General features: G+C 48.8%; 1 protein-coding gene across 2 annotated transcripts in view; it reads left to right on the top strand.

Moving 5' to 3' along the window:
• Positions 1-6,322: 6,322 nt before the first annotated feature.
• The window catches only part of LOC311157317 (ubiquitin-conjugating enzyme E2 E1), a gene marked incomplete at its 5' end in the record, with an annotated part of 45,572 nt that continues 39,971 nt past the window's right edge, over positions 6,323-11,923 (top strand). The window contains 3 exons of one of the 2 annotated variants that reach the window (XM_084211952.1): positions 6,323-6,502; positions 8,543-8,721; positions 10,792-10,842. In XM_084211952.1, the coding sequence (XP_084068078.1) occupies positions 6,323-6,502; positions 8,543-8,721; positions 10,792-10,842 (410 nt within the window). Of the gene's footprint in view, positions 6,503-7,174; positions 7,248-8,542; positions 8,722-10,791; positions 10,843-11,923 lie in introns of those variants that run through there. The other variant, XM_084211951.1, reaches the window with a different exon arrangement.

The following is an 11,923-nucleotide window of genomic DNA, read 5'->3' as shown; positions in this document are numbered from 1 at the left end:
TACTGGTCAGACAAAAAGAGAAGAAAAGAATTGCAATACACTGATTTCTCAAGAATGCAGCATCAGGGATCTGTGAAAGTCTGAGTGATTCTATTGCTTCTTTTTGAAGGCTCTGATAATAAGAAGGCCTAGGGAGAAAAATTGCAGTTGAAGACCATTGAAGTCTTGAACTGTAGTCAAGCCACAGAGTGAAATTACTGAGCCCTGAACACCTCTCCTGATCCTTCTCTGTTGAGAAGAACCTTTGTTAGATGAGGAGCCAGAGGTTGAAAGACTCAATTGAAATCCTCACTAAATACATTTTCTAAGAAGTTAGGACATGTAGATTTTTTTCCTCACATGGATTTAGAAATCCACAGAATTGTAGCAGATGGGAAATCTCTCATTTTTAATAGAAAGAATAAACCAGGATATTACCAATTCAGTGCATGAGCAAGCAAAGCAGAATTTCTTGTACTCACCCATCTGAGCCAGAGAGACACTTACTGTGACACTGAGAAGTATTTGAAGGTGCAGGAAGAAAGGATTGTAGGTCCCTTTTATTTTAAATAAAAATATTATTTATAAAGCAAGAAACCCTTTTATCTCGAATACTAGGAAAATTACTTTGTCCAGTTATTACTGAGTCCTTAAATAACCTATTCAGTACAACTGACTGACATTTTATATGTCTTACTGCAGATCTGCATCTCCACAATGAGTGATTTTCCAGGGTATGTATTCCATGGTCAATCTAACATTCTGGTGACCATATGATAAATACTGTCCTTTTTCATCTGATTTTATCAAAGTGACAAAATCAAAGGCAGATGCATAATCTGTGAGACTACACTATTAATAAACCATCTACAGTGGTTCTCCTATCTGACTATTTTGTTTCAAGACAGAAGCACTCTGAGGTTTTTACACCAGAAAAAGATCTCTTGGATAGCTGTGCAGGCAATACACTTGTACAGAGTAAATGCAGTGTCCAGAGGTGCATTCTGTGCTGTCAAACCAGTCTTTTAGACTGGCTTTTACAGGGCTACACCTGTTATCCCAGCATAGGCATGTCATAACCTAACTATACGTCACCTATGGATTTGCTCCAGCAGTGGACATTGCCATTGGCCACTTAGTGGTGACAAATAAAAAGCAAACACAAGTTTAAATGACAAGTTTTACTTTCCTGTATGCTAGCAAGAGAAGAGATGCAAAAGCAGTGTATTTGCAGTTTGACCCTGATCACTTCCAGGAGCCCATTTGTCTGGGTCATGTTGGCCCACGTCTTTCATCTCTTCCAGAGCACTTGACAACAGAAATGCCATCACCCTGGGATCTTTCCTGTGGCAGTACTGTTTGATGATAGTCCATTTACTGCTCAGTCTAGTATAATCCCTCCACTATCTGAATTTCTTCAGAACCTGAGTATTGTTGCCAAGGAAAAGGGGTATGTAGAAATGGAAAGCTGACAATGATCAATAAAGTAACAGTTACTGTAAACTGAAAAATAGGCAGAAATAGGGAAAACATCTGAACTAGGGGAGATGCACTGCCAGAACAGAAAAATTCAAAGAGCCTGGAATACAGCAATCCAGAGAACCCAGATGGGGCTTTGAGCAACCTGGTCTAGTGGAAGGTGTCCCTGCCCATGGCAGGAGAGTTGGAACTAGGTGGTCTTTAAGGTGCCTTCCTAAATCCTTTTATGATTCCATGAAGAAAAGCAGATCCAGCTGCTGCAAAGCCCAAAGAAGCATGAGACCAGTGGAAGCATAGAGAGGCAGCATTCTGCAGAAAAGGAGATCAATCCATCAGGCACAAAAAAGGAAGTGACAAAAAAAGTCTAATGAGTGGCTATGAGTGAAGTCTGAATGTGCACCTCTATTTATACTTTTAGTCTAATTCCAGATAAATACAATTCTCTTTTTTTACAGGATAGAAAATGAAGATCAGAAATATGGAGTCAATGCCAGAAAAACAGACAAGGGAAGCACCACATATCTCTCAGTCTTGATTGCTAAGTAATAGCTATAGATTGGGCAAACTGAGAAAGCAGTGAATCATTCTATCTTCAAGGTAAAGCAATTCTAAGACTCAATCTTATCACCTGGAAGTGAGGCAGAATCCCCTGGAAATATATCTTGTGAAACTTCTTATGAGGCTGTGAAATTGAATTGATCTAAGCATCTCCAGTTTTTCAATTACCAAAACGAACTAGACCATATACCAGGAGATGCACAAAAGGAGCACAGTAGAGGCAGAAGATATGTATAGTTATAGGCTGCTATACTTCTCTGCTTAAGCTTTTGGAATTAATTGCTGGCCAGTCTCTACATCTGTAGGGGTTCAGCCAGAACTGAACAAAGCAAAAACATGTAACAGATCTCAGGTATTTCTGTTGACACTGAGAGTCTCCCAGACAGGCCTTCAGGTTCCAGGACTAACCTCAAACAGAACCAAAACCAAGTAGTAAATAGTAAGAGTCTGACAATGAGACCTAAACTTTTCCTTCACAACTAAGTCCTCTTTTGTCCTGGAATTAAAGGGGACGAAACAAGTCTTTTTCTGCTTGCAGACCCTGTCATTCTTCTGTAAGGAACTGAAAAAGATAGAATTCTAAGGGCTAAGAGCTGTACTGTGTGAGAAAATTACAGCAAGGGAAGTTGGACAGCATTATTAAATTATGGCAAGATAGTTGTGAACAGGAAACCAATGGGTAAATTCACTCTCTTATATCACATACATAAGCCACTTGTGTTTTCTCTGTTACGTTTTGCCTCATTTCAATGAAGTTCCTTCCTCTTTTGGAAGAGTTTCTGTCTAGCTTTATTCAAATAGTTGTAGCGTAACTCCTGAGCTTATTGTAACTTTTCCTTGCCGCCTCACTTTGTATCACAGGGTCACACAGAAAGGACAAAGTGTGTCATCACAGGACTCTGTGAGGTATCAGCATGTTTCTCACTTTGCCGCTGTCACTTGCAAGCATGACATTACCAGCAAGCTGACATTAGGAGAGCCAAAGGAATTATAATTTCTTTCTGCTCCCCACAAAAGGTCTGATGCAGAAATCACTGGAATTGCTGGAAATATAAGGCGCTTTGGCTCAGACCCAAACAGACCAGCTAGAAATAATGCCAAAAACTTACTTGGAACTGAGATGGTACAAAAGGACTAATCTGAGTCACCTCCCCTTAGCAGAAGATTCAGAGCGATTTGAACTGGCTACCTTCTGTTGTGAATTAAGCTCAAAGCCCCAAAGGCAACTCAATTCCAGTCATCTATCTTTTCAGCCTCCTCCAAACTCAATCCAGAGGGAAAAGTGACTAATCCTATTCAGTTCCTGCACTAAACTAGTGCCATCGATTAAAAAAGCTTGGGGCACAGGGAAAATTAATAATCTGGGTCAGTTTTCCTCTGCAAGTTCTTTGCAAAACTTAGCCAAGAAAATAAAAAAAAAAAAACCCAAACAAAAACAAAACTAAGGAAACAGGAAGAGGAAGCACTGATAAGGAAGGAAAGCTCACCCAATAAAGTGGACACACTTTACAGGAAAGAAATAGAAGCAGATCAGTTGCATTTTGTCAAAATTCCCAAGCTGGGATGTTGATTAGAGGAGGTAGTTCTTCCATTTGGAGGAAAAAGAATCATGTCTCACACTCTCTTCCCTTTTTTCTGTGTCTGTGCACAGCTGAGAGGCCAAGCATGGAAGAAGGGCAAGCTGCAAAAACATTTCTGGGCATAGAAGTGGGTTTCTTGGCTCCCTTCCTCTCCAGTGCTCTGGGTATGGCATGGCTAACACAGGAGAATAGCCCACTGCTGATCCTAGCCGTGACCGAGGAGGTGAGTCATAAAATGGGAGTTGCCACTGTAACAGCTGCTCAAGCGCTGACATTAGTAGGTGCTTTCAGCAAAAGCATTTTTTGGGTAGGCTTCAAAGTAAATAACCGCTGCTGCTGGTTATCATATTATTACTTTGAACAGGGCTACCAAAGATTGTGTGCTACAGAAAAGGTTAATCTACAGATAACCCTCCACCAAGATTATTAACATAATATAGCAAAATGCCCCTGTGATTTTTTAGCAATATTTACACTTTCCTTGTTCCTTCTTACAGAACTGCAGGGCTTTCATTATTAATATCAGTTGTCTTACTTGACTTCGCTGAAGGTTTCCTGTGACAACAGGAAAGAGCTGGAGTTTTTTGTTGTTTTTTTTTTTTTTCTTTTTTTGTTTTGTTTGGGGTTTTTTTGTTTGTTTGTTTGTTTTGGGTTTTTGTTGTTGTTGCTGTTGTTTGGGGTTTTATTGTGGTAAAAATTAAGATATTCTGTTTTTAGAGAGCTATTCCATATAAGCAGTGAAATTTGTTAAGCCTGGTCACTTTGCTCTGTGTCCTCACATCTTTTGCATTTGTCACCTGACACATGGCACCATCCTCCACAGCCCCCTGGGTCAGTTAAGAAAATGCTGGCAGAGGGGCTCATTGCAGTTTTCAGGAACTGAATTCTGACCCCATTTGGTCAATGAGGGGCATGAAGTAATCAGATCATCCACCTTTATCTAAATGCCAGTTTTCATTACATTTATTATATGTCTTCAGGGCCACGGTCAGTGGTGGAGATACCACAGCTCTAGAGCTCCTAGAAGGTAGGATGACCATAGCTTCCCAAGCATCATTCCCATATGTCAAATGGACAGGTTGTCTCTGCTAGCAAACTATTTTTGGAAGAAAGTTCACTGAAGCTAGTACATGGTACTACAGGTAATAAAGACTGAAGAGCACGGTTAGCAGGGAAAAAAGCCCCAAAATCAAAACCCACAAGCAAAGACAATTTAAGCTTGACACTGCAGTGGAATTCCTTCTGTTGTCAGGGTGACACTCGCAGTGTCATTGAGGTGTACATACTAGCACACTCCACATCTCAAACAGGAGACTAGGCAGCAAGTTTGGCGAGTGTAGGTAGATTAGGGACTGGCCCAGGGAAAATGAGCTGCTGCTGAGATGTGTGCAGAAAATGGATGAGGAAGAGAGGGGGTAAGGAGAGAGAAGCAGCAGATGCAGAAGTCCAAGGAAACAGAGGAGTGGGTGACAGAGGAAACGACTGTCCCTGCAAGGGTGTCCACTCTAGGGGTACCTCTGGCTCAAAGATTACAGGATATAAAAGGTGAAAAGTCAGTGCCATGAGCACATCCTTGTGTTGTGTGAAGTGTGAAGCTGCTGTCCCACGGAGGAAGGGCTCACCCTCCCCAGGCAGCTGGGACAGCTGGCTGACAGCTGACCCCAAAAGAAGCCACGGGCACCCACTACCCGACCCCAGCCTGAAGGCTTTCATCCCCACTCGAGCATCCGCCCCAGCCAAGGGGCAGACTCTTCCCGGGGGGCAGCTTCACGCCACCGGTCCCACGGGCGGGCAGGCCGCCGGGTCCCACGGGAGCCCGAAGGCAGCGGCTGGGCACGACGCTCGCCGCGGGGAACGGGGAGAGCTTCCCCCGCCGGACCCGCGCCCGCCGCTGGGGCCATGTTGGCAGCCCGGGAACGGGCAGCGCCCGGCAGCGTCAGACGGGAAGCCCGGGCTTCAGGAGGAGCCAGCCTCGGCTGCCCCCGCTCCCCCCCGTGGTCGCTGCGAAGCGGAGATGCCCAGCCTTGGGATGTCCCCCCGCCCCCGTCGCTCCTGCGGCTTCGGTTTTGTAATTGACCCCTCGGGACTCCCCAGGTGTCATGTCGTAACAGCGCCCTGTACAGCCAGCAGTCCTGTGTGCCTGCGGATCACCTCGAGGTCCTCCCGTGGGAGAAAGGGTGACATGCAAACTCCGATCCATTACCGTGGTGCGTGGTGGTGACAGTCCAGTGTATTTTCGGCCACTGAAGACACCAAGTAACTCGATAGGCGATCCCTCGATAGGCTGTGGAAACTGGCGGCAGCGAGCCAAATGTGCCCCGGGTGAGGTCAGTGGGAATGCTGGTCCCCATTGTCCCCTCACGAGTGGGTCCGGCACCCCCAGGTAGCGCCGCAGCTGCCCACCGGGGCTGCTGCCCGCGCCTGGGCAGGGGGCGGTGGGTCGCCCCGGCCAAAGCACTTTTCTCCGTTGGGTGGACAGGGAGCGAGAGATGGACAGCAGAGGTTTCGGAGAAATGAGTAAATCGCCTCGCGATTACAACACGCTAGCGAATACAACACGCCTTTTTCCGCAGACGGGCTCCCCATCAGGGGACTAGGGGAAAAAAAATCCCTAACACTTTTACCTTTGGAAAATTGAAAGGTCTGTGTGTGTATCTGTGTGAGTCTGTGTGTTAGTGCTGTCGCTGCCAAGCCCAGAATTTTGTTTTCTCTCCCAGCATGCGTTGATGACATCACGAAGTGCCCCTTCTTTGTGTGTCAGTGATGTCACCAAATGCAGTGTGGGGGACAATGGAATCCTGAACTCCGGGCGAGGGCGAGTGGGAAGCGGCTGCTCCTGCTGCTGGTTCAGGGCTGAGCCGGGGGAGGGAAGGGAGGACACAGCTGCTGCTTTAGGGCTGAAACAGGTGAGAGACGGGAAAGCTGCCGGGGATTCCTTTTGCCTGGATTGGTGGGGGCGAGTGGGCTTCGGGCTAGCCTCCTTTTTATTTTTTTTTTTTTTTCTTTCTTTTTTCCCTTTATTGCTTTCAAACTGAGACAGGTGAGAAGTTGCTGCTGCCGCCGGAGGGACAAAGCAGGTGAGGCAGGGGAGAAGCTTTGGGGTTGAAACAGTTCTGAGAATAGGAGGAAAGCAAGCTGCCCCCGCGCCGAGCCTAATACCCCCTCTGAGCCTTAAAAAAAGCAGCCCCGGGAGCTGCCCCTCTCCCAGCCACCTGCTTCCACCGCGTCCCCGCGGGGCTCTCGCACGGAAGCAGCCGCGGAGCCGGGGAGGGCGCCTGTCCCTCTGCCCCCCGACACCCCTGCAGGTTACTTTTCAGAGGGTCTCCATTAAAAACTCACGTCCCCCTCCGTGTGCCCCTTTCTTCCCTCCCCGGGGAGAAGGGAAAGAGAAGGGGCCGTGGCGGCCGGGATCCCCCTCCATCCCCGGAGCTGGGGCTCCGCCGCCCGCCCCCGCCGCCCCCCGCTCCGCACCGGGTGGCGCCCCGGCCCCGCCGCCCCCCAGCCCCGCTCGGCGGTGGGGGAGGCAGCCAGGGAAGCCATTGCCTGTTTAATAGTTGCTGTTGCAGCACTTCCGCTTCTCTCCCAGCGAGAGAGACACGAGTGGCCAGGCCCAGCCGCACCGAGGAGGAGCAGCCAGACACAAAGGGAGAGGTAGGGGGACGGGGCACCCCCTGCCGCCCTCCCCGGGGGCAGGGGCGAGGGGCAGGGCCGGCCGCGGCCCGGCGATGGGGCGGCAGCCGGCGGGGCAGGGGGGTCGCGCCCGGGGCTGTCAGGTACCGCTGTCCCCCGGCCCTGCGGGCCCGCGGCCGGGGCAGCTCGGCCGGGCCCCCTCCGGCTCTCGGCCGGCGGGGGCAGGGGAGCTCCCCGGGGGCCCGTGGCCCTGGGAGGGAGGCGGCCGTGTATCGCCCCCCCCCCCCCCCCCCCCCCGCTTCCACCCCGGGCCCGCGGCTGCCCCCCGAGCCCTTCCCCCGAACTCTCCCGGGCTGCCCTGCCAGCCCCCCCATCCCTCCCGACGGCTTCTCGCCTCTCTCGGTGCGGACCTGCCCTCGGTAGCCCGCCGTGCTCGCCCTCCTCCCCCGTGCCCCCGGGGTGCCCGCATGGACCCGGGCTGCCTCCCTCCGGTCCCCGCTGCCCCCCTCCCTGACACCGGCCTCCCCGGGCCCTCCACTCTCGCCCCTCGTAGGCCCTGGCCCTCCTTCCCCCCACGTTCCCCCCGGTACAGACCCTCTGCTCCCTTCCCCCTCCTCTGGCATGTGCCCCTCGGTGCAGTGGGCCTCGGTGGGTGCCACCAGCGCACCCCACTCCCTGCTTAGCCCTTCCCCTTGGTTTGCTCCCTTCCTGCCCGCCTCCCCTCACGGCTTCCAACGCCCGATCCCGCAGACAGGGGTTATCCAGCAGGCAGGGGTTTCCCCACCGCAGGTCACACATCTGCCAGGGTCTCCCCTGTGATGCCAGTGATGCCCCACTTCCATTTTAGAAGCGGCGACGGGCACCCCCCTGGCCTCATCCCTTCCTGCCTCCCCCACGTGCCTCCCGGGAACCCAAGGGACCGGAGCTGTTCCATTTTTATCTCCTACACCCCTAGGCTCGATAGTGGTGGGTGGTGATGGCTCCTCTTGTGTGTGCAGTTTGGGGGAGATTAGAAAGAATTGCTTTGAGCTTCCTTGATCCTTGCAGTTGTCCTCGTTCCAGTCTCCTCTCATTCCGCACTTGCTTTCTGAGAGGAAGCTTTTAAAGTCCCTTTTCCCCTGCTCCTCGGCGTTACTAGTGCAGGGGAAGCTATTCCTCCTCCTGCTACGGCTGTAGGGCCTAGAGAGGAGAGGGAGACACGAGGGTTCTTTAAAAGGAGCATGACCCAAACACAGATCGAGATTGTCAGCAGCCTTTCTCTGTGTGTGTTTGTGTTCACTGTTTGTTCCCCACGCCCCATGGTGTCTCCTCTCCAGGTTGGGGTGTGTGGTGGGGGGGTCGCTATGTCGGATGACGATTCGAGGGCCAGCACCAGCTCCTCCTCATCTTCATCCTCCAACCAACAGACAGAGAAAGAGACAAGCACGCCTAAGAAGAAGGAAAGCAAAGTCAGCATGAGTAAAAACTCTAAACTGCTATCTACCAGTGCCAAGAGGTGAGGCTGCAGTCAGTTTTCTCACTGATTTGTTGCATCTTCCCTTCTTCCTCGTTTTATTTTGCGCTGTTCCCCTGCTGCTCCCATTCCTCATCTCCTAGCCCTTGTGCTCAGCCTTTCTGTGTGAAGCTGCTATTGTCTCACTTTTTTTGGTGTCTTGCTGCGGTTAGTGTCTGCCCAACTTCACTGCTTTCTGGTCCCTCTTCCTGCTTATTCCAAATATTTTCCTGGCTTTTCTTCTTCTGGGCTGTTCTTCTGACCCTCAGTTATTTCTGCTGTCTTTTCCTTTTTCCTTACTAGCATTTGTTATGGGAATTTAGACCTTATTTTTTTCTCTGCTACTGGAAGCTGTATGGTCCCAAGTAAGGCATTGCATTTCAACATCTGTTTCGCTCTCTTGTGGGTTTGAGTCCAGAGTGTCTTTTTTTCTTTCCAGAACTGATTTGGAGATTAATTAATGTTTGTGAAGTTTTGAGTTTGCTTGCTTTGGAGGAGTGCACTGCAGTGCGAGGGGTGTAATATAGCCCCATATCTTTACCAAAAAATGCATTACGCTTATTTTTGTCTGCTCGTCACTTAAATTGAATTTTCTGTGTATGGTTGGATGCTAACTGGAATAAATAATCCACAGCAGGCCCACTTGTGGACATTCTGCTCTAAAATAGTCTTTGCTCACAGAACAGAGTGTGTTGGGACTTTTTTTGAGAATTTTTATTCCAGAATAATGTATGGGGAGAGACACCTGTTCTGGAATAGGAATTCCAGAACAGCTATGTCAGTCAGCTTTCTTCATGTGGACAGATTCTTGGAGCTTCTAATATTTTTTTTTTTAAGTTACCCTTTCTTATTTTATTCTGTCACCTGAGTTCAGCACCGTCCTGCTCCAGGGAGCTAAGCTGACAAATGGAGGTTTTCAAGCAAACTTGCAGTACTTCAGTAAGAATAATAAACCATCTCACTGAACAGCTTTGCCAAGCAGCAGAGAGGTTGTATCAGTAGGTGTCTAAAATGACTGGGGTTTTATGCAAATACCCTGTCGTAGCAACTGAGTTCTCTGTGGCTTTGTAGAATTTAGGTGGTTTGGTTATTCCAGATCTCCACTCAGCAGGTTTCCATGGCAAACTGACATAGATAGTGGCAAGCAGTGTTTACGTGTTGTGCCCTTCACTGTTCTAAGGAGAAGATTTTAAACTGCCTCCTGTGGAAAGGCTGTGGTTCTTGTGTGTGACAAGTGGCAGGAGATGCTGGCTGAGTTTAAAGGAGAAGGGAGGCAGGCTGAGTGCTGGGTGGGGAAATCTGGAAGGGAAGCCTGAGTGACAGTAATGGGACTCCAGGGAAGAGGATGATAGCTGGTTGGGCGTTTTGTGGCAGAAGCAGCAGAAGCCCAGAATAGTCTGGGCTGGGAGGACAGGGTGTTGGCTGAGCACAGTGGAGAGAGGGAGCGTCTGGAGTCCTAGGGAGGGGACGTGGGGGTGTTGTGAGGCTCTTGAGGGTGAAGAGAAGGGAGAATTGAAGGTGGTAGGAAGTGCAGGAGCGTCGGAAATAGATATTCACCTTCCTTAGAGTGTCCTTGAGAATGGCGCAGTTATTGACTCCCTCAGGGCTGTGGATTTTTTTCCTTAGGATGGTGATGAGAAGCTGGGGGAGAGAGGAGGGAGCCAATTTGGCAATGACTGTTTCTCTCAATCCCGTAAGACAAAATTCCCTTTCAGACTGCAGTTTCTTCTTGGTGCATCACATTTGCAGAGGTTTCCCCTCATTTACAGGCTGGTTGGCAGAGCAGAGAGGACAGTCTTTTCCACCGTGTGATTGGCATCTTTGTGGGAGTGCAGAGTGGTGCACCTGTCTGGGTTCAGTGCACGATGCCTGTGTGCTTTTCTGCCTGTGTCTTTAACAGTGCAGGGCGCCTGTCCTGCTCAGAGGGTTTGGACTGGTGGGAGGCCACAGCTGAGAGTGCCTCTCTTATGTACTGTGGCAAGCTCACAATGACAGTACATCTGCAAGGAGAATGTGTTAACTGCTGTCCCACTCAGTGACTTACCTTTGTTCCTTCTTGCTTTATTGCCACAGGATTCAGAAGGAATTGGCTGACATCACCTTAGATCCACCTCCCAACTGCAGGTTGGTGTTGATTCCTTACCTGAGGAGGGTGGGGGAAGGTGAGGGGCTGAAGTGTGCCCGTGTGTTGTAACTGCCCTCTGAGGCTCTGGATGGAGCAGGCTGTTTAGGTGGCCAACAGTACTTTTGTGAATGCTTTAAATAGTTTCCAGGTGGGGATACCTCCAGAGATTGTATGTATTTTGACCAGTTTTCTGTTTGTTTAGGGGATTGTTTTGTTTTTTTAATAATTGCATGTCACTATGCTATGTTGTTTTGTATGTGTACGTTTCAGAAACTGGTCTGTGAAGAAGAGTGTGAAAACTTTCTCCTTGTTTGTTTTTGGTTTTGGTTTATAAATCTAATGCCTGACTGCACTAATCTTATATAAATAAGAGTCCTGCCAAGGAAGCAGAAAATGCTCTGAGGTTTTTAGTTCAGAGTTCTGTTGTGAACAGCAGCTGACAGTGGAAGTGAAGTGCGAATTCGTCACTCAGTGCCCCTCTGGAGCTTGCATCTTAGCTGATGAAACAGAAAGCAGGGATATTTTGTTGCCGTTTATAAAGCAGTTTGTTTTTAGGTATGTTTTAGAAACTTATATTGTTTTTTTAAAACCTCTGGTAGGTTGATTTGTTTCATTGCATGGTGTCACTGAACCTCTTTGCATTTGGAGAGGAGGCAGTAGTAGTGTAAGATATTTGGTTATACTTGCTCATTGAAGAGGAAAGAGGCTTTCGGTCTGGTCTGTGTTTGCTGTAGTTGCCAACACATAACTCTGTTCTCTGTTACATCTTCTTGCTGTAGCTGAGGTTTGATGTCTTTTGATGTTGGTAATGGTAGAAATCGGAGAAAATTATGCTTATAAATAACTGTTTAAATTGGTCTTTTTCGTATTGAATTTCCACCCACAAATGTACATGAACCTTTTTATTGAAGCTTTTTACCACTGTTAGTCTGTGGGGAGGCATTAGCAAAAGAGTTAGCCTGACAGGTCCAGAGCCACCCTTTCGGTACCAGTCCCTAGGATCATAACTAATTGAATGAGAGATTGAATGTGATATGTGACATCTAATCTGATACTAAGAAGATTTTTGTGCCGTTGGGA

This window comes from Fringilla coelebs (assembly GCF_963513975.1).
Source record: "Fringilla coelebs genome assembly, chromosome: 1".
Taxonomy (NCBI): Eukaryota; Metazoa; Chordata; class Aves; order Passeriformes; family Fringillidae; genus Fringilla; species Fringilla coelebs.
Note: the sequence above shows the minus strand (reverse complement) of the source record. Positions and strands in the feature narration are given on the sequence as shown.